Source organism: Natrix helvetica (assembly GCF_964273705.1).
Source record: "Natrix helvetica genome assembly, chromosome: 3".
Taxonomy (NCBI): domain Eukaryota; kingdom Metazoa; phylum Chordata; class Lepidosauria; order Squamata; family Natricidae; genus Natrix; species Natrix helvetica.
This window is the reverse complement of record NC_138549.1, coordinates 167,515,894-167,538,284: the sequence shown is the minus strand read 5'-3', so window position 1 is coordinate 167,538,284 and position 22,391 is coordinate 167,515,894. Positions and strand designations below refer to the sequence as shown.

General features: G+C 43.4%; 2 protein-coding genes across 2 annotated transcripts in view; both read left to right on the top strand.

Annotated features, from left to right (window-relative positions):
• The window catches only part of RPS21 (ribosomal protein S21), a gene marked incomplete at its 3' end in the record, with an annotated part of 293,510 nt that overhangs the window by 234,106 nt on the left and 37,013 nt on the right, over positions 1-22,391 (top strand). The window lies entirely within an intron of this gene.
• Positions 1-22,391, top strand: part of CABLES2 (Cdk5 and Abl enzyme substrate 2) — a 69,767-nt gene that overhangs the window by 23,845 nt on the left and 23,531 nt on the right. The window contains exons 2-5 of the mRNA XM_081947887.1: positions 8,772-8,864; positions 9,663-9,740; positions 17,958-18,066; positions 21,022-21,187. Of these exons, the coding sequence (XP_081804013.1) occupies positions 8,772-8,864; positions 9,663-9,740; positions 17,958-18,066; positions 21,022-21,187 (446 nt within the window). The remainder of the gene's footprint in view (positions 1-8,771; positions 8,865-9,662; positions 9,741-17,957; positions 18,067-21,021; positions 21,188-22,391) is intronic.

Below are 22,391 nucleotides of genomic sequence, written 5' to 3'. Positions count from 1 at the left end.
ATGCAGTGGAGTACCCCAAGGCTCTGTTTTAGGTCCAGTACTCTTCAACATCTTCATCAATGATTTGGATGAGGGAATAAATGGGGAACTCATCAAATTTGCAGATGATACCAAGCTGGCAGGAATAGCCAACACTCCAGAAGATAGGCTTAAGATACAGAAGGATCTTGACAAACTTGAACATTGGGCACTATCTAATAAAATGAAATTCAATGGTGAAAAGAGTAAGGTTCTACATTTAGGCAACAAAAACGGAATGCACAGGTACAGTATAGGTGATACCTTATTCAGTAGTAGTAACTGTGAAAGGGATCTTGGAGTCCTAGTGGACAACCATTTAAATATGAGCCAGCAGTGTGCAGCAGCTGCCAAAAAAGCCAACACAGTTCTAGGCTGCATCAACAGAGGGATAGAATCAAGATCACGTGAAATGTTAATACCACTTTATAATGCCTTGGTAAGGCCACACTTGGAATACTGCATTCAGTTCTGGTCGCCACGATGTAAAAAAGATGTGGAGACTCTAGAAAGAGTGCAGAGAAGAGCAACAAAGATGATTAAGGGACTGGAGACTAAAACATATGAAGAACGGTTGCAGGAACTGGGTATGTTTAGCTTAAGAGAAAGAAGGACTAGGGGAGACATGATAGCAGTGTTCCAATATCTCAGAGATTGCCACAAAGAAGAGGGAGTCAAACTATTCTCCAAAGCACCTGAGGGTAGAACAAGAAGCAATGGGTGGAAACTAATCAAGGAGAGAAGCAACTTAGAACTGAGGAGAAATTTCCTGACAGTGAGAACAATTAATCAGTGGAACAGCTTGCCTCCAGAAGTTGTGAATGCCCCAACACTGGAAGTCTTTAAGAAGATGTTGGATAACTATTTGTCTGAAACGTTATAGGGTTTCCTGCCTAGGCAGGGGGTTGGACTAGAAGACCTCCAAGGTCCCTTCCAACTCTACTATTGTATTGTATTATTGTATTGCTTCGGCCTCTTTTCGGTCCTCTGGGTAAACAACTTGGAAAGACAGGATGACAAGGGCTATCCAGAACCCAGTCCTAGCTATTTTTTCTCCCACATCTCTGTGACTAAATAATCAGATCGAGCCATCAGCAAGGAGGTGGAGCTTGCCTTTTAAATCAAAAGCTATTGTGCTTTCCAAATTTATCTAGGCCAGGGGTGTCTAACTCAAGGCCTCGGGGGGGGGCGGTTCTGTCCCGTGGGGTGCTTAGATCTGGTCTGCGAGACCACCCTGAAAGCAGCAAAGGATGGGCCCGCAATGCCTCTGCCAGCCAAAACAGAGCTCAGGAGGGCTTCATGTGCGCCCCCACCACCCAAGCTCCGTTTTCGCTGGCAGAGGGTTGCAGGAAGCTGTTGCAGCCAAAAATGGAGTTCGGGAGCCTGTTTTCGCTGGCAGAGCGCTCGGGCCACCAGAGGTGCCCCCGACACGAGTGACGTTGTGCTGACAACGCGCTGGCCATGCCCATCCCCCCAACAATCAAACACAACCCTGATGTGGTTCTCAATGAAATCGAGTTTGATACCCCTGATCTAGGCAGTTTGGTGGTTCAAATCCCTAATGGAGTGAGTTCCCGTTACTTGTCCTAGCTTCTGCCAACCTAGCAGTTCGAACGCATGTAAAAATGCAAGTAGAAAAAATAGGAACCGCCCTTGGTGGGAAGGTAACAGTGTTCCGTGCGCCTTCGGCGTTTAGTCATGCTGACCACATGACCACCGAGACATCTTCGGACAGTGCTGGCTCTTCGGCTTTGAAACGGAGATGAGCATCGCCCCCCAGAGTCAGGAACGACTAGCACATATGTCCGAGGGGAACCTTTAGCTTTACCTTTAATGGAAATACAGTATAGCAGAGAAATTCCATCCTTCATGACATGGTAATCGAGGGCCTTGCAGTGTTTTTCAAACTGGGAAACAGTTTGAAAAGCAGCAGCATTCCAATATTTGAGGGGCTACCACCAAGATGAGGGGGTCAACCTATTTGCCAAAGCACCAGAAGGCAAGACAAGAAACAATGGACGGAAACTAATCACGGAGAGAAGCAGCCTAGAAATATGGAGAAATTTTTTAACAGCGAGAACAATGAACCAGTGGAACGGCGTGTCTCGTTTTGTGTGCTCCATCACTGAGGCTTTTAAGAAGAGAATGGACAGCCACTTGTCTAAAATGGTGGAGGTTGGACTAGAAGATCTCTAAGGTCCCTTCCAACTCTGTTGTTGTAACGTTAAAATGTGTGGACTACAGCGTCACATGGCCGGGGAATTCTGGGAGTTGAAGTCCATCTTAAAGTTGTCTTAAGTTGGAAAACGCTGCTGTGGTAGATTCAGAGGCTGGGTAATCTTTGGGCTGCCTGTGGATTTTTAGACCAATTCTCCAGAGACGGCACTGTCTGCTCCAGTATTTCAGTGGCATCAGGAATGTCCCATTTTTTTCAGTATAAAATATACAAATATTTAAAGTGGCAAAATACAATGTATAACCACGATTTTCCTAAAAACGTGAGCCAGCAAGTTTTTTTTTTATTTCTATCTTTTAGACTTCTACCCCACCACAATAAATAAATAATAAAGAATGACAGTTTTTAGCCTTGGGCCTTGCATTTTCCCTGTGAGCTTTAACACTTTAGCTTCATAACTGGAATGATTTTTTCCCCATCACTCTTTAACTTAAAGTTAAGGCTAATAAACGGCATCCGTCTGTTACCATTCCTGTTCATAATCTCAGCAATATCACGAAGGGTTTGCGCTTAGATTATAAATCTTATTTAAAACCGTCTGAAGCTCTTCTTTGATTATAGGAGCTGTTGGCCAGCTAGCTCGTATGGCTATTCATCTGCTGCTAAAAGAATTATTTTTTATGCAGGCTGACATTTATACTGAATGCACAGTATGCCATTAAACTTGATGAATGAAATCTTCCTTTACCGATACGGTTTTCCATGCCTTGACATATAATCCTGTTTTTTTTTTTTTTATGTTTCAATTGCCAGAAGTGTTCAACCGTAACCATGATTTATTGGTACCATTTCCTGGGATTTAATTAATATATATATCTCCCTGCCGGGTCTATTTTTCCCCCTTACCCCCTGCCTTCCAATGAGTATTCTTATAAACACTGGATAGAACCTGTCATTGTTTCAACAATCTTATATATATTTTTATATATTTATATATATATAAATGGCTGTGGGTATATCTGTATGTGCGTGTGTTCCAGCATAACTCTGGAATTATGTCTCAAGCAATTTCAACCAAACTTGGTACATAGATGATTTACTCTCTGGAAACAGATACTGTGGAGGTAAGACACCCCTAACACAACTTACGGTGTGTGTTCCATTAAGATACAGCCTGTTGTGCCTTAAAATGACTTCTACTGTACTTCCGTAAAATCGCTTCTACTGTATAGCGCAGTGGAGTTGCCATGGTAATGGCTTCACAATACTCCACAAGGGGGCTCCCTCTGGTAAGGGGGAAAATCCAACATTAGAAATTATGTTTCTTCCGGACATTTTCCCTCTATAAATAAATACCTGGGCAACACCGAGTTTTCAACTAGAAAATCATATTTCTGTGTGTCTGTGTGTGCGGGCCAGTTAGCAGACTTGATTTTTTTGACCTGGTATGTCTTAATTTTACAACACAGAGAATCGTGGTACAGTTAGTCCTTGACTTACAACCACAATTGAACCCAAACTTTCTGTTGCTAAACGAGCCAGTTGTTAAGTGAGTTTTGCCCCATTTTATGGACTTCCTTGCCAGAGTTTTTAAGTGAAACACTGCAGTTAACTTAGTAACATGGTTGTAAAATGAATCTGACTTTACTTGTCAGAAGGTCGCCAAAGGGGATCACATGACCCCGGGACATTGCAACCGTCATAAATATGAACCACTTGTCAAGCGTCCAAATTTTGATTATATGACTAGGGGGATGCTGCAATGGTCATAAGTGTGAAAAACGGACACGTGACTTTTTTCGGTGCCATTGTAACTTCAAACGATCATTAAATGAATTGTAAGCCAAGGACTCCCTGTAAAGAGAAAACAAGAAATATTTTTAAATGAAATAATATTAGCATGCAATGTTTATTTGCCGTATTAATCGATCACATTTTAAACAGCCCATCTCCCTCATAGACGGACTGTAACAATTTTCCACTTTTCTATTATAGCAAAAATAATGCTGTAACCTCTTCCTTATATAAATTGCCTACAGTAATCACAACCAAGCTTCCATTTTTCGTGAAACCTGGGGTTAATTTTAATTTCTTATTCAATGCTGCCCAAAGGTGTCTAGCTCGCTACCTTGTTAGAAAATGGAATAATACATAACGGTGTATCGTTTCTACATATTTAAGTAAAAGATCTTTGATTAAGATCTTTAAAAGATTATGATATAATCCAGCAATGGCGAACCTTTTTTGGCTCGCGTGCCACAAGTGGGGGGAGCGCAGGGGGGTCATGTGCAGGCGTGCCGCACCCATAATGCAACACGCGACCCCCCCAGTGCGCATGCGCGCACAACGCGCGATACCCCCCCCCATTTTTACATGCTTTTTTCGCCCTCCCCATGCTCCAGAGGCTTTATAGGAGCCTGGGGAGGGCGAAAAAGTGCCATAGGTTCGCCATCACTAATATAATCAGTACAAATCATCTACAAATCATCTATTATTACAGGAAAAATGTGACTGTGCTTCAAGTATTTCAAAAGTTTGCCAGTGGTTTGCCTACTACCGTGTTTCCCCAAAACATAAGACCGGGTATTATATTAATTTTTGCTCAAAAAGACGCATTATGGCTTATTTTCCAGTTAGGTCTTATTTTGGGAGAAATACAGTACTAAACGTCTCTGTCTTCTGACAATTTTAACTGGGGCGTATTTTTGGGGAAGGGCTTATATCAGGGGTGTCCAAACTTGGGAACTTTAAGACTTGTGGACTTCAACTCCCAGAATTCCCCAGCCAGCCATGCAAGGAGAGAAGCAACTTAGAACTGAGGAGAAATTTCCTGACAGTGAGAACAATTAATCAGTGGAACAGCTTGCCTCCAGAAGTTGTGAATGCTCCAACACTGGAAGTCTTTAAGAAGATGTTGGATAGCTATTTGTCTGAAACGGTATAGGGTTTCCTGCCTAGGCAGGGTGTTGGACTAGAAGACCTCCAAGGTCCCTTCCAACTCTACTATTGTATTATAAGTCTTAAAGTTCCCAAGTTTGGACAGCCCTGGCTTATATTATGAGCATCCTGAAAAAATCGTGCTAGGGCTTATTTTCAGGAAAACAGGGTAGTATTTCTTGTTCCCAATATCATCTGTATTTAACAGCAACTTTTATTCAATTTCTACTCCCCACCTGCCTTGTGTATCATCTAATTGTTTTATTAAACATACCAAATTAAATACTAGAGAAGAGAGGGACGTGTCCCACATCTTGAGTGCTGAGGAGATTATCCCATTAGACCTTACCTGAGGAGACAGGATAGAATAATTTTATCTGAGAAATTCTACTACAAAATCATTTTTCTCTATAGTTTGAGGGTTCCTTGGTGCTTGTTTTCTTGCAGACATTTCATTACCCAAACTAGGTAACATCATCAGTGCTACAGTAATAATTATTATGGTAATAATAATGATGTTATTAGTTTAATCCAGGGGTGTCCAAACTTTGGAACTTTAAGACTTGTGGACTTCAACTCCCAGAATTCCCCAGCCAGCAGTGCGTGTGGACTTTGGCTGGCTGGGGAATTCTGGGAGTTGAAGTCCACAAGTCTTAAAGTTCCCAAGTTTGGACACCCCTGGATTAATCTATCATTTCCAGAAGGTTGGTTGGTTGATCGATTTCCTGATTATTTATTCCTCATTATTTTTAGAAATAAAGTGGCAAATATAAACACTTGCTCCTCCTATTTTCCGTACAACAACAACCCTGTGAGGTGATTTGGGCTGGGAGAGAATGACTGACCCAAAGCTGGCTTTCATGGCTAAGGCGGGACTTGAACTCACAGTCCCTTTCTTTCCAGCTTGATGCCTTACCCCCTAGATCAGGGGTGTCCAACGCAATTTCATTGAGGGCCACATTAGGGTTGTGTTTGACCTCAGTGGGGGTGGCCACCTCGACATCACTTATGTCAGGGGTGCCTGTGGTGTCCCGAGCGCTCTTCCAGTGAAAACGGGCTCCCGAGCTCCGTTTCCACTTGCAACGGCCTCCTGCAACCCTCTGCCAGCGAAAACGGAGCATGGAAGGATCCGCGTGCGGCCCTCCCGAGCTCCATTTTCGCTGACAGAGGCGCTGCAGGGCAGTCCTTCGCTGTTTCCAGAGCGGCCCACGGGACTTGAGTTTTACCCCGCTGGCCTAGATAAACTGGGTTGAAGAAAAATTCCGTTTGTTCAAAAAGTACACAAATACAATAAGACAATGTAATCTAGTGAATTGCAATTAACTTATCCAGCCCTGTTGCCTCCGTGTCATATTTATTTATTTATTTTATTTATTTGTTTCGATTTATCAGTCGCCCCCTCTCCGCAAAGGGACTCGGGGCGACGTACAATTAAATCAAAAATACAAGTGTGGCATGGAGGAGGTGACATCAATATTTAACAATCAAATACAAGTGAAAGCCACTAGGTTAAAATAAATAGCAATAGATTAAAACAGTTAAAACAATTTAAAACCCCCAAAATTTACGTTTAAAATATTAAAATATTAAAATTGCCAGGGAGGTTAGAAGGTTCTAATTCTAATCATATTCTATTAGCAAAACCGAAGTGATCGTTGTTATTATTATTATTATTATTATTATTATTATTATTATTATTATTATTATTATTATTAACCAAAAAAGGAGATAATTACTGTTGCAGTGTGCTCTGATATATTCTTAAACCAATTTTAAAGTAAATTGTCAGGTCAGTGATTCTTTTTTTTTTAAGATCAATATTTTTTTTAGAGAAAACCTATGCTGGGCCAGGAATGATAACAGTTTTGTTGACCAAGGCAAGAACATAGTTTTATTTACATTTCAGAACGATTGTACTTCGACTAATATCCATTTACAATAAATCCTTTGTCCCTGGCTTACTCCTGGACTTCCTAGCAAGAACTTTTTAAAAAAATCATCAATAGCCTATAAATAATTTCCTTTCTTCTCTTCTGGCAAGTACTAATAACCACTGAAGCATGACTTTTGAACACTGTTGTTTCCACATGAAAAGCTAGGGCAGAGAAATGCTGCAGCTACTAACGATTAAAAATACGGGCTTGATATTTATGTAAAATCCCAGGGGGGAGGGGGACTGAAGAGTTTTTCCTAAAGAGTTGAAAGCTGCTTGGAAACGGAAACGGAATAATAAGTTTTGTTCTTAACAGACTGTTCTCAATTGGTGATTTTCATGCTGTGTGTCCTATTTTGCTATTTTAAAAGAGAAACGTGGGAAAATTCATCAAAATATGACTCTGTTTTTTTAATAAGATATGCTCTTGAGTATGTTGGATTCACTGTCTGTTCCCAAGAGGAGGATCAGTCTGATCCCAAAAATATGTACCACAATACTGTACTTTGCAAGGCCCAGGGTTGCTACCTCTGATGGTTAAAGTTTGTTGCTAGGCACCACAGCCTGTGGTCCAAAAATGTCCATCTGGTGGCCATAACAGTGTGAGAACCTTCTCTGAAAGACCAAAGTTCTAGATTACTGGTGGGAAAATGACCGCACAGGTAGTCCTCGACTTACAACCAAAACTGAACCCCAAATTTCCTTCGCTAAGCAAGACAATCGGCTAAGTGACTTTGGTCCCATTTTACGACCTTTCCTGCCAAGAGTTTTTTAAGTGAGTCACTGCAGTTGTTAAAGTTAGTAACAAGGTTGTTAAGTGAATCTGACTTTCCTGTTGACTTTGCTTGTCAGAAGGTCGCCAAAATAAGATCATAAATAAGCGAACTTAATTATGAATATGGTTAGAATTATTCTGTTGTATTATCTTTATTCGTATCAGTATATCTGTTACTTTTTCTTCTTTTTTTCTTCTGTAAAATGAAATGCCCGAATAATACATTACATTCAAGATATTTATATGTAAATAAAAAACTTTTTAAAAAAAAGTTCACCAAAGGGTGATCATGGGACACTCCAACCATCACAGAAGCTAGGTGCCAAGTGTTTGAATTTTGATCACATGACCCCAGGGATGCCGCAAACATCAAGCGTGGAAAAAGTATCATAAGTCAGGTTTTTTTCAGTGCCGTTTGTAATTTCGAACGGTCTCTAAATGAGAGGTTGTAAGTCAAGGACTACTTGTATAGGGATGCACTTAGATCAGGGGTGTCAAACTCGATTTCATTGAGGGCCGCATCAGGGCCGCAGACCTTGAGTTTGACACCCCTGGCTTAGATTGATGGTTTGCAGTTCTTGGAGGCCATGAACTAATACGATTCGCTCTTCGTGCTGTTGTGCATTTTTGCAGAAGGCGTTTTATCTCCCAGCGCTGCTCTCTAGAGTTTTTAGAAGACATAGTGGGATATGCCAGTGCGCGCAGGTACTTGTCAAAAGCAGCATTAACCTTCCATTGCATGCTTTGCAAGTCCTTTTTTTCCCCGCCACCCTCATTCAAGCCAAAATATAAATAAATAAACCCCCCAAACCTAAGCATGCATGCTCGATCCAACTATGACATCTGCAGTCCTCTCGTTATCCTTGAGAGGTTTTTTTTTAATCGCAAATATTTGCGTATTTGTTCTCTTTTTTCCTTTTCTTGAAATGTAGAACGAAGCATGGATCTGGATCTCCGCGACACAAAGGCTTGAAGAAAGTACATTTCATCAAGAATATGAGGCAATACGACACACGGAACAGCAGGTGACTTTTGCTTTAAAGTAGATCTCTGAGCAAATTTATGCACATTTTGATTCACAGATTCATTGGAGGAACAAAATGGCTGAAAAAATGGGATGGCAGTTCTGTTGGATCTCTTAGGTGCCCCCTTACTGGCTTTCTCTGACCAACGGCAGATATTTTAATTTTATGTTTATTTTATTTTAAGTTTATTTTATTTAGTTTAGGTCAGGTCTGGTTAAGTTAGATTAGGTTAATTATTTATTGCCTTTATTATTTACACAAATAACTTGAGGTTGTGAATATATACCCACTTTCTTCCTCCTATTTTCTCCATAACAACAATCCTGTGAGGTGGTCTGTGCTGAGAGAGTGTGAATGGACCAAAGCCACCCAGCCAGCTTTCATGCCTTAGGCAGGACTAGAACTCACAGTCTCCTGGTGATTGACTGAAAATCACCTTCCCGGCTTTCATGCCTAGGAAATGTTAGGGTTATCCTCTTATAATTGGGGAATGGGATTTAGAGACTGCACCTTGCCAACTAAATGTTACACCAATATTGTATAAATCTTCCTCACTGAAGACCATTCAGCAGAGATGGTTACAGATGACTTCTGTTGGAAACTGGAGAAGTCATTTTTCTAAATCTTGCATTAGGGAAAGCATGAAATAGCTGCATTTAAAAAAAAATAAAAACCTGGGCTTCCAATTGCTCACAGAAAGCTATTTAATAAAAACCCGAGTTATAAGGGCTATTGATCCAGCTCATTGGAAATGAAAATGCTTTTATAATTCACAATATTCTTTCCCTGTCTTTTCAGGATAGTGTTAATTTGCGCAAAACGAACCCTTTGTGTGGCTTTTTCGATCCTGCCTTATGGAGAGAGCTTAAGGATCAGGTGAGAAATTCCAATTTTCCTTACGAGTATCTTTAACTCTGATGGGCTATGAAGTTGTCATCTTTCTTTCTTTCTTTCTTTTTTGCAGATTTTTCTTATTATTTTTTCCCTTCTACAACACATTACAGTCATTATATCAACATTGTTATGTTTTATTGTTTTGTTTTGTTTTATTGGATTTATATGCCGCCTTTCTCCCAAAGGACTCAGGGCGGCGTACAGCATTAAACAACACATATTACAAAAGTTAAAAGGAAATTAGAAACAATCCAAAAAATAAACCCAATTAATATAACACTAACATTTTAAAAATTAGATAAAATTAAGAGGCCAGGCCGGCCGGCTTGCTGGAAAAGCCAACTTTTTAGGGCGCGTCGGAAGGACCGGAGGTCAGGGATTATGCAAAGCTCCAGGGGCAGCTCATTCCAGAGGGAAGGCGCTCCCACAGAGAAGGCTCTCCCCCTAGGGGTCACCAGCCAACACTGTCTGGCCGACGGCACCCTGAGGAGGCCAACTCTGTGGGATCGTACTGGACGGTGGGAGGCTACTGGTGGCAGTAAGTGGTTTCGCAGGTACCCTGGGTTACCCTGGGTTATATCATCATATCTGTACATGTATATAATATTTCGCTTCTATATTTACACACCTTTCTACACAGTTCTATATGTATTTATATATGTTTTTGGGCTTAATTAATTTTCTTGTTTTGCAGCCATTTGTACCAATTGTTCCAAATTTCATAATATTCCAACTCTTCTTTATCTTTTAATTTCAGTGTTAATTTGTCCATCTCTGCACAATCCAAAGGTTTTTTTTATCACTAATTCATCCGAGGGCGTATTATTTTGTTTCCAGCATTGGGCAAATGCTATTCTAGCTGTAGTTAGCAAATGTGTTAATATGTACTTAATTTTCTTTGTATATTTCCCTTTGATTATTCCCAGCAGAAAGATTTTGGGTTTGTATTTTATCTGTTCTCCTGTAATTTCTTGCACCCATTTCCAGATTTTTGTCCAATATTCTTGTGTTTCTGGGCAGGTCCCCCATATGTACAATACAATACAATAGTAGAGTTGGAAGGGACCTTGGAGGTCTTCTACTCCAACCCCCTGCCTAGGCAGGAAACCCTATACTGTTCCAGACAAATGGCTATCCAACATTTTCTTAAAGACTTCCAGTGTTGGGGCATTCACAACTTCTGGAGGCAATTTCTGTTCCACTGATTCATTGTTCTAACTGTCAGGAAATTTCTCCTCAGTTCTAGGTTGCTTCTCTCCTTGATTAGTTTCCACCCATTGCTTCTTGTTCTGTCCTCAGGTGCCTTGGAGAATAGCTTGACTCCCTCTTCTTTGTGGCAACCCCTGAGATATTGGAACACTGCTATCATGTCTCCCCTAGTCCTTCTTTCTCTTAATCTAGACATACCTAGTTCCTGCAACCGTTCTTCATATGCTTTAGTCTCCAGTCCCCTAATCATCTTTGTTGCTCTTCTCTGCACTCTTTCTAGAGTCTCCACATCTTTTTTACATCGTGGCGACCAGAACTGAATGCAGTATTCCAAGTGTGGCCTTACCAAGGCATTATAAAGTGGTATTAACACTTCACGTGATCTTGATTCTCTCCCTCTGTGATAAAAAGTCCCTTGTACTTTTTTACACTTCCAGCAGGTCGGCTTCATGTTTGGGTACATTTTAGCCAATCTTGTTGTCATCTTTCTAAGCTTATCCCAAAGGTGATTTTTTTTTCCAAAGGCAAATTGGATTTGTTTTTCCTTGAAGACATTTGCTTCTCATCCAAGAAGCATCTTCAGTTCTGTTCTTTTTCAGCCCAGTTGCCTTTTGAAAAAATAACTTCGGGACAACCATGACCTGAATTACTGAGAATCTCCATATACATTTTTCTAAGCTTATCTGAAGTCATTCCCTCCCCCCCCCCCTTTTTTTTTTTTACTCTGTTGGATAAAATCATATTGCTCACTCTTGCAATAATATGGTTTTGCTTCAGATTGTATAATATTGATGACTAGCTGATAACCCGGCATTGCCCAGGTATTTATTTATCCTAATCCTGTATTAGACAGGAAAAGGAATGAATTATATCAAAGTGATGCTAGAACACACACACACACATACACGAACTTGAATCCAAAATGCAGACTATCACTGTCAAAAGTACTGTGATTTAACACTATAGATATAATTCATTTCTTTTCAGCGGCCCAGGCATTCCAGAGTTATGCTGGAACCAGTGGTGGGTTTCAAATTTTTTTGGAACCTACTCTGTGGGTGTGGCCTCCTTTGTGGGAGTGGCTTGCCGGCCATGTGACCTGGTGGGAGTGGCTTGGCAGTCATGTGACCAGGTGGGCATGGCTAACTTGGAAAATGTGGTGAAACTCACTTAACGATGCTCTTGCTTAGCAACCAAAATTTTGGGCTCAATTGTGGTCATAAGTTCTTTTTCTTTCTTTCTTTCATCTCTCTCTCCCACTTTCTTTTTTTCTTTTTCTTTTTCTCTCTCTCTCTGGCTCTTTCTCTCTCTCTCCCTCTCTCCCTCTCTGTCTCCCTCTGTCATTTTCTCTGGGTGTCTATCTGTCTGTCTCTCTCTCTGTATCTCTGTCTCTCTCTCCTCCTTCCCCCATCTCTGTCACTCTGTGTGTGTGTGTCTGTCTGTCTCTCACTCACTCTGTGTGTGTGTGTGTGTCTGTCTCTGTCTCTCCCTCTGTCTCTCTCCCCTCCCTTCCTCTCTCTCTGTCACTCTGTGTATGTGGGTGTGTCTGTCTCTCACTCATTCACTTAATCACTCACTCTGTGTGTGTCTCTCTATCTTTCTCTCCCTCCCTCCCCCTCTCTGTCTCTCTCTGTGTGTGTGTGTGTGTGTGTGTGTCTGTCAGTCTCTCTGATTCCCTCCCTCCCTCCCTCTCTCTGTCTGTCTGTCTGTCTCACTCACACACACACACTGTGGTCACCTTGTTGAGTGTTCCAATCACATTTGAAACACTCAACAACTGGCTTGCATTTATGGTATTTTGCAGCATTCTGCAGTCATAGGACCAAAATATATGCTTTTAACCATATATTTTGGTACTATGACTGCAGAATGCTGCAAAATACCATAAATGCAGGCCAGTTGTTGAGTGTTTCAAATGTGATTGGAACACTCAACAAGGTGACCACAGTGTGTGTGTGTGTGTGAGTGAGACAGACAGACAGAGAGAGAGAGGAACAGAGAGGGAGTGAGAGAGGGAATCAGAGAGAGACTGACAGAGTCTGACAGAATCAGAGAGGTACTTTTAACTACCTGGCAGCGGCGTTTTTCCTTGGGGGGCTCCTCAGAACATCCTAAGACTTCGGAGGGAAGCCTCCAGCCCGGAGCAGGAGCAAAGCCCCTTTTCCAACTGGCCTTTCCTCGCTTGGAGGGCTTTGGAGGGAAGCTTCTGCATAAGCCCGGCCGAGTGACAACAAGTTCCCACCGTCACGAAGCCTCGGAGGCTGTAATTTTCTGAGCTGTGCGCGCCCGCCTGTTTTCCACGGCGTGGAGCAGCAGCGAGGTTTGTGTGGCCGGCAATCACTCCAAATGCCATCCGGGAAGACGAGGAACGTGAGGGGGGACCGTTGACGGCCTCCGCAATCATCGCTCGCCTCGCAGAGCCTCGCTGCTGCTCCACGCCGTGGAAAACAGGCGCGCGCGCACAGCTCAGAAAATTACAGCCTCCGAGACTTCGTAACGGCGGGAACTTGTTGTCACTCGGCCGGGCTTATGCAGAAGCTTCCCTCCGAAGCGTTCTGAGCCTCGGAGGCTGTAATTTTCTGAGCTGTGCGCGTGCGCCTGTTTTCCACGGCGTGGAGCAGCAGCGAGGCTCTGCGAGGCGAGCGATGATTGCGGAGGCCGTCAACGGTCCCCCCTCGCGTTCCTCGTCTTCCCGGATGGCATCCTGAGTCATTGCCGGCCTCGCAGAGCCTCGCTGCTGCTCCACGCCGTGGAAAACAGGCGCGCGCGCACAGCTCAGAAAATTACAGCCTCCGAGACTTCGTAACGGCGGGAACTTGTTGTCACTCGGCCGGGCTTATGCAGAAGCTTCCCTCCGAAGCGTTCTGAGCCTCGGAGGCTGTAATTTTCTGAGCTGTGCGCGCGCGCCTGTTTTCCACGGCGTGGAGCAGCAGCGAGGCTCTGCGAGGCGAGCGATGATTGCGGAGGCCGTCAACGGTCCCCCCTCGTGTTCCTCGTCTTCCCGGATGGCATCCTGAGTCATTGCCGGCCTCGCAGAGCCTCGCTGCTGCTCCACGCCGTGGAAAACAGGCGCGCGCGCACAGCTCAGAAAATTACAGCCTCCGAGACTTCGTAACGGCGGGAACTTGTTGTCACTCGGCCGGGCTTATGCAGAAGCTTCCCTCCGAAGCGTTCTGAGCCTCGGAGGCTGTAATTTTCTGAGCTGTGCGCGCGCGCCTGTTTTCCACGGCGTGGAGCAGCAGCGAGGCTCTGCGAGGCGAGCGATGATTGCGGAGGCCGTCAACGGTCCCCCCTCGCGTTCCTCGTCTTCCTGGATGGCATCCTGAGTCATTGCCGGCCTCGCAGAGCCTCGCTGCTGCTCCACGCCGTGGAAAACAGGCGCTCGCGCACAGCTCAGAAAATTACAGCCTCCGAGGCTCAGAACGCTTCGGAGGGAAGCTTCTGCATAAGCCCGGCCGAGTGACAACAAGTTCCCGCCGTTACGAAGTCTCGGAGGCTGTAATTTTCTGAGCTGTGCGCGCGCGCCTGTTTTCCACTTCGTAACGGCGGGAACTTGTTGTCACTCACCCGGGCTTCTGCAGAAGCTTCCCTCCAAAGCCCTCCAAGCGAGGAAAGGCCAGTTGGGAAACGGGCCAGAAGACAAGGAACAGCAGTGGCGGCGGGGAGTCAGCCCCGATGCAAAAAAAAACGCCAAGGGGGCGGGGCCGGAAATTACTTCCGGGTTCATTCTTCAACCGGTTCGCACGATCCGGTGCGATCCGGTAGAAATCCACCACTGGCTGGAACATACACACACATTTTGTGTGGGTGTATTTCCTCCCAGTTAACATTCTCCCATGGATTTCTAGAAACATATCAAGGGGCCACACTTGGCAAGGCATACTGCATCCAGTTTTGGTTGCCACAATGTAAAAAAAGATGTGGAGACTCTAGAAAGAGTGCAGAGAAGAGCAACAAAGAGGATTAGGGGACTGGAAGCTAAAACATATGAAGAACGGTTGCAGGAACTGGGTATGTCTAGTTTAATAGAAAGAAGGACTAGGGGAGACATGATAGCAGTCTTCCAATATTTCAAATATTGGAAGACTGCTATCATGTCTCCCCTAGTCCTTCTTCAAGGGCTGCCACAAAGAAGAGGCGGGGGCAGGGGGGTTGTCAACCTATTTTTCAAAGCATTGAAGGCAGGACAAGAAGCAATGGGAAGAAATTAATGAAGGAGAGAAGCAACTTAGAACTAAGGAGGAATTTCCTGACAGTGAGAACAATGAACTAGTGCGATGACTTGCCTCCAGAAGTTGTGAAAATGCTCCAACACTGGAAGTTTTTAAGAAGATGTTGGATAACCATTTGTCTGAAGTGGTCTAGGTTTTCCTGCCTAACCAGGGGGTTGGACTAGAAGGCCTCCAAGGTCCCTTCCAACTCTGTTATTCTATTCTAAAGTATCGCACCCCATAAGTCATATCCCTGGCCCTGCTCACTTCAGAACTTGAGAAGAAATGAATCACTCATTCAACCTTAATTAAAGCAGAGCTGATAAGCAGACTGTTCGTTTAATAACGTTTCCTTCGGAACTCCCACGACATGCTTCGGGTTCTTGCTGGATGTATATATCACATTTAATTAGCCTCGCCATGAAAATAAAGCAACTTATATCATCGTACGAGTTCCTGTGATTAGTGCCATGAAGAAGGAAATGGATATTTTCATGACAGCCGTCCCCCATACAAATGCCGCTGCTATAAATAACGTGTGGGAAACTTCTTTGTAACTTGATGGGAAATAGCGAAGACATTCAAAAGTGCTTCATTTTAATGAAAGCCAAATGAATTATTTGGGGATGGGAAACGTAGATTGAATACCCCCAAATAGTTTAGCTACTGATTTGGGGAAAGACAGTTAGAACAGGGGTCCCCAAACTTGGCAACTTTAAGACTTGTGGAGTTCAACTCCCAGAATTCTCCAGACAGCATGGAGAATTCTGGGAGTTGAAGTCCACAAGTCTTAAAGTTGCCAAGTTTGAAGACCTCTGCAGCAGAATAATATAATTGTGAAGTTGTCTAATATATCATGGACTTGTGTGCAGCTGAATAGAGAGAATCCCCGACTTACAACCATTTGTTTCAACAGTGGCTCAAAGTTATGATGGCCCTGAAAACAGTGGCTTACAACTATTCCTCACACTTATGACCATCACAACATCCCTGAAGTCATCAGGTCAGAATTTGGAGGTGTGACGGTCACAGTGTCCCCAGGTCTTGCGATTTGGATTTTGACAAGTGAAGTCTCTGGATTCAGTTAACAGCCAGGCGGGCAACTCCCTTAACAATTAATGTGATTCGCTTAACAGCCGCGGTTAAAAAAAAGTCATAAAATCAGGTCGGGTCATGTAATGGTTTTCTTAAGGATCACATTGCTTAGCAACTGAAAATTTCAGCCCCAATTATGGTCATAAAACAAGGACTACCCGTATACATGCTTTTAGACCGTGATAGCGAACCTATAGCACATGCGCCAGAGGTGCCACGCAAAGCCCTCTCTTTGGGCACATGTGCCGTCATCAGCTGCTCTTCCAGGTTATGTCACGTGCATGCCCAATGGCCAGCTGGTCTGGCGCACATACACATCAGCCAGCTGCTCTCTTCTGAGTTCCATCACATGCAATGCGCAAAGACCAGCTGGGCGGTATGCATGCACGTAACTGAACACGGAAGAGCAGCTGTTTGGCATGCACTTGCGCCCTGGCTAGCTGCTCTTTTCTGGGTTCTGGTGCTCCAGCGCGCATAAGCGCACCTGCATGCATGTACATGCGCTTGCTCCAGTTTTGGCACTCATTGCCAAAAAGGTTAACCATCACTGCTTTTAAGAGAAAGAAGGACTAGTGGAGACATGATAGCAGTGTTCCAATATCTCAGGGGTTGCCACAAAGAAGAGGGAGTCAAGCTATTCTCCAAGGCACCTGAGGACAGAACAAGAAGCAATGGGTGGAAACTAATCAAGGAGAGAAGCAACTTAGAACTGAGGAAAAATTTCCTGACAGTTAGAACAATTAATCAGTGGAACAGAAATTGCCTCCAGAAGTTGTGAATGCCCCAACACTGGAAGTCTTTAAGAAGATGTTGGATAGCCATTTGTCTGGAACGGTATAAGGTTTCCTGCCTAGGCAGGGGGTTGGACTAGAAGACCTCCAAGGTCCCTTCCAACTCTACTATTGTATTGTATAAGATATAAGAAAGTAGTTTTCATATTTGTTCAGTTCTGGCTTCTCAGTTTTGGATTAATTTTTCAAGCTTGAAATCCTGATGTGTTATGTATAGCCTCCCAACATTTCTCATGTTTTGCAAGGAATCCTAAAGAGTTACCATCACATCACATCCGAAAGACAGCCGGCTAGAGAAAGCTGGCAGAATGTTTTCTTTCTAAGCGCTGTGCGACTTATAATATCCCACTGGGCATAAATTTAAATGAGTTAACAATTGCCAGGAAACTTCCTACTTTTATGTCGTTTTGAAGGGGGATGAGTGCGAAGTAAAGTTCACAGATGTTATTTCTAGCAAAAGTGGTTCCCAGGGCAGGATCGGTTCTTTGTGTATTTTGTAGCTTTTCGAGCTTACGTCTTTTCCTATATTATATCCTCCAGCCTTAGGATGCAGTTCAAAGGCCGTTTTCAGTCCTCTCGAATCGTGGGAATCACTTTTAACAGTTTGAGCCTTGTCTGCGGATACAATTGCAAATGAAGCTCTTTTAAAAATAGGACGAACTCCAACTAAGTCCTCTTGACTATTTACTGAGCTACATTTTTTCTTTCTTTCTCTTCTCTAATCTTTTAAAAACAAACGCTTTCTAACCAAGGAATCGCCCTTTTAATTTCTCAACGTATGCGGGTGCTTTATTATTATTTTTTAACTGCTGACGCAGCTGGTTTGGGGCTGGGGATGAGAAGAAATTAACTTTTGAATTTTCTGCTTTGCTCTAATTCTGCCTTCTGGACAGCGAGCTGAGAATAGAGGGCCAGAAACAGAGGCATCCATCGGGTGGAATTTCAGTCACGTCAGAGATGGTGTTAGGAATGGAAGGCGTTGAACTAGGAGCTGATGGCAAGGTAAGACCCCACAGAGTGGAACAAGTCATTTGTGTTGTGATGTGGAGGTTTCCAGGGGGGGGGGTGCGTTTCCATATCCCAAACTTGCTTTTCCCTTCCTTTTTTTTTAAAGGTTTTATTGATTTTCTGTCGTTTACATTTTGTTACTGCTTCATAAACATTGTGTTGTCTGGGTTATTTAATTCACTTAAAAATACAGATTACATTCCTAATCTCCACCTCTTTTTTCCAACCAGTGGTAAAAATAAAGTCCATGTTTGATAATACGTGAAGTGTTAATACCACTTTATAATGCCTTGGTAAGGCCACACTTGGAATCCTGCATTCAGTTCTGGTCGCCACGATGTAGAAAAGATGTGGAGACTCTAGAAAGAGTGCAGAGAAGAGCAACAAAGATAATTAGGGGACTGGAGACTAAAACATATGAAAAACGGTTGCAGGAACTGAGTATGTTTAGCTTAAGAGAAAGAAGGACTAGGGGAGACATGATAGCAGTGTTCCAATATCTCAGGGCCTGCCACAAAGAAGAGGGAGTCAAACTATTCTCCAAGGCACCTGAGGACAGAACAAGAAGCAATGGGTGGAAACTAATCAAGGAGAGAAGCAACTTAGAACTGAGGAGAAATTTCCTGACAGTGAGGGCAATTAATCAGTGGAACAGATTGCCTCCAGAAGCTGTGAATGCCCCAACACTGGAAGTCTTTAAGAAGATGTTGGATAGCCATCTGTCTGAAACGGTATAGGGTTTCCTGCCTAGGCAGGGGGTTGGACTAGAAGACCTCCAAGGTCCCTTCCAACTCTACTATTGTATTATTGTATTGTAATATTCTGTGTCTTCTTTCTGTTTGATTGTCAGCGTAAGTCTGTCCCATTTCTGCGCAAATTAGTATCTTCCTAATTATCTCTTTGTCTCGCAGTGTTTCTTCGTTTTTCCAATAATGTGCCAATATAATCCTCGCTGCTGTTAAGACATGCAGTATTAAAAATATACTTGGCTTATCAAGTTTTTCTGATGTTATACCTAATAAAAACAGTTCAGGTTTAAAATCAACATGTTTTCCTATCATCCTTTCTAACCACTTATGTATTTTTGCCCAAAACCTTTTTTTTTTAACACAAGTCCACCACATATGATAATATGTGTTCGTTTTTTGGTTACATTTCCAACAGGCAACTGAACTTTTTTGGTTTTTTTTCCCCTTGAAGTTCTTTAGTCAGAACTGAAGAAGCTTCTTGGATGAGAAGCAAAACATTTCAAGGGGAAAAAAATCAGGAAAGTCCAGTTGCCTTTTGAAAAAGCATCCAGAAATATTTTTTTTAGTGGTACTGAAACTATTCGTAATTAATGTGCTCTCAACTCCTTTCCTTTGAAACTTCTCCTTATGCGCTTTGCATGCTGTGCTTGCCTCTGTTAAATGTTGAAGGTGCTTGCTCGCTCCATGCACAACGCCACATGGCTAGCAAGCTCCCTCCGGGTGGCTCACTTGAACTTAAAACTGGTTAGTTCTGGGTTCCCGGATTTGGTTAATTTTTCAAGCTCAAAATTCTGATGTGTTATGGCCTTCCAACAACTGAACTTGTATCTTCCAAATGGGGAGTTGAAGTTGAATAACAGAATAACTAAGATGGAAGGGACCTTGGAGGTCTTCTAGTCCAATCCCCTGCTCAAGCAGGAAACCCTATATATACCCAGGACGGCGAACCTATGGCACACATGCCACAGGTGGCATGCTGAGCCATTTGTCAGGGCACACGAGGCGTTGCCCTGTCAGCTGAGTTCAGCCTTTTTTAAAGCCATTTTCACCCTCCCCAGGCTCCAGAGGCTTTATAGGAGCCTGGGGAGGGCAATGGAGCCTCCCACGCCCCCCCACCCCCCGAGGCCCTCCAGAGCTCTGGAGCGCAAAAAAAACGGCCCTATGGGCAAACCGGAAGTTTGGGAACCGACTTCTGGTTTGCTCGTAGGGTTGGTTTAAGCCCTCCGTAGGCTTCAGGGACCTTCAGGAGGCTTCCCTGAAGCCTCTGGAGGATTAAAAACTCTCCGGAGGCTTCAGGGAAGCCTCCTGAAGGTCCATGAAGCCTACGGAGGGCTTAAAGTGACCCTACGAGCAAACCGGAAGTCACTTCCAGTTTGCTGTAAGGTAGTGTTTTGCCCTCCGGAGGCTTCAGGGAAGCCTCCTGAAGGTCCCTGAAGCCTCCGGAGGGGCGGAGGAGGCTGTTTTCGCCCTCCCCAGGCTCCTATAAAGCCTCTGAAGGCTGGGGAGGGCAAAAAAAGCATGCAAAAATGGGGGGATCACCTCTCATGCACACATGCGCACTGGGAGGGTTGCACATTGCATTATGGGTGTGGCATGCCCGCGCACGACCCCCCCCCCCCGCGCTCCCCCCACTTATGGTATGCGAGCCAAAAAAGGTTCGGCATCGCTGCCCTATACTGTTACAAACAAATGGTTGCCAATCTTGTCTTAAAAAGCTCTAATGTTGGAGCACCCCTAACCTTTGGAAGCAAAGCATTCCACTGATTAAATGTTCTGTCAAGAAATTTCTCCTTAGTTCTCGATTAGTTCTCTCCTTTATTAGTTTCTATCCACTGCTTCTTGCCCTTACTTGAGGTGCTTTGGAGAATAGGTTGGTCCCTTCTTCTTTGTGGCAGCCTCTTAAATATTGGCACATTGCTATCATGTCTCCCCTAGTCCTTCTTTTCATCAAACTAGACATACCCAATTCCTGTTCTTCGTTTCTTTTAACCTCCAGTCCCCCAATCATCTTTCTTGCTCTTTCTAAAAGAGTCTCAGCATCTTTTTTTTATATCGTGGCGACCAAAGTTGGGAAATGAAATTCCTACTGGCAAGATTGTTCCCAGGGAATTCCTTTTCCAAGAAAATACACTACTCGGAGACCAAAGATTGTTGCAGAAATCATGGACCGTCTGTTGCTGACAATTGAACTGTCTTTCAGGTGGTGTCCTATGCAAAATTCTTGTATCCAACCAATGCTCTTGTGGGCCACAAAAGTGATGGCATCAGTGCCATTTCCGTATGTCGAGCATCTGCATCCCGAACAGCTGGAGGATCGAGGTACAAAACTTCAGCAGCCAAAACCATCCCTTCTACAGCAGATCTTGGTAAGTCCTTCAAGAATTATATTCCACCATTCTGTATTTTTTAAAAAAATTTAAATAAGAAAAATAAAAGCAAACAGTGCTTGCATTGCAATTAAGAGGACAGATGGAATATTGCCAGCTGTAGATTTAATGGAACAACTGGGTGAAAATATAGCATTTCATTTTCTAAAACAGCAATTTGGGAGCCTACGTTTTTCACAAATTTGATGCTTTTCTTTGTCCTTGTTAGTACTCTTGAGAGTTAATTATAAAAATTGCATTAATAGAACATTTTTGTACATAATATTTGGCATTGTAGCAAAGGAGAGATGTTGTCCTATATATTCAGCATACTCTTGGGATGATTTTTTTTTAACCAACAGCTGCTTTGAATAGAGCGCAAGAGGAGATACTACAAAACATGGGTAGAGTAAGGTCAAATGTAAAGGAGAAGCAGTTTGGCCTAGTGGTTAAGGTGCTGGCCTAGAAACCAGGAAACTGTGAGTTCTAGTCTCACTTTAGGATTGAAAGCCTGCTCGGTGACTTTGGGCCAATCACAAAGAGACAGTGAGTTCTAGTTCTTAGATATGAAAGCCTGCTGGGTGACTTTCGGCCAATCACCAGGAGACCGTGAGTTCTAGTCCCGCCTTAGACGTGAAAGTCTGTTGATTGACTTTGGGCCAGTCCCTCCCACTCAACCCAACCCACCTCTCCAGGTTGATGTTATGGCAGCAAAAATAGGAGGAAGGAGTATTAGGTATATTTGCCGCCATGAGTTGCTTATAAAGTAATAAAGGAAGGATAAGGAAATAAATAAATGCTCACATTTATTTCATGTATTTTAAATATCAGTTTCATCTTTTGTGTTTCAAAGCAAGTATGACTATTCCCAGAGCATTTAGCCTCAGTAGAGGAGTCACCCCAATTGTCTTTTCTGGGCTCAGAAATTGAGCAGTTGAGTTTGACTAATACAGACGTGAGACCAGTAGGAAAATTGTAAACTGGCCCATCGAAAACAATTTGGAAGGATCAGTGATGGGATTCAATTTTTTTACTACCGGTTCTGTGGGCGTTGCTTTGTGGTTGTGGTGTTGCTTTGTGGGCGTGGCAGGGGAATGTTACTGCAAAATCCCCATTCCCTCCCCACCCCACTAACCTGCTTTCCAGATCCATTCTCCTGTTGAGGGCAACAAAAGAAGATCAGCTGGGAGGCAGCGGGGGCGGG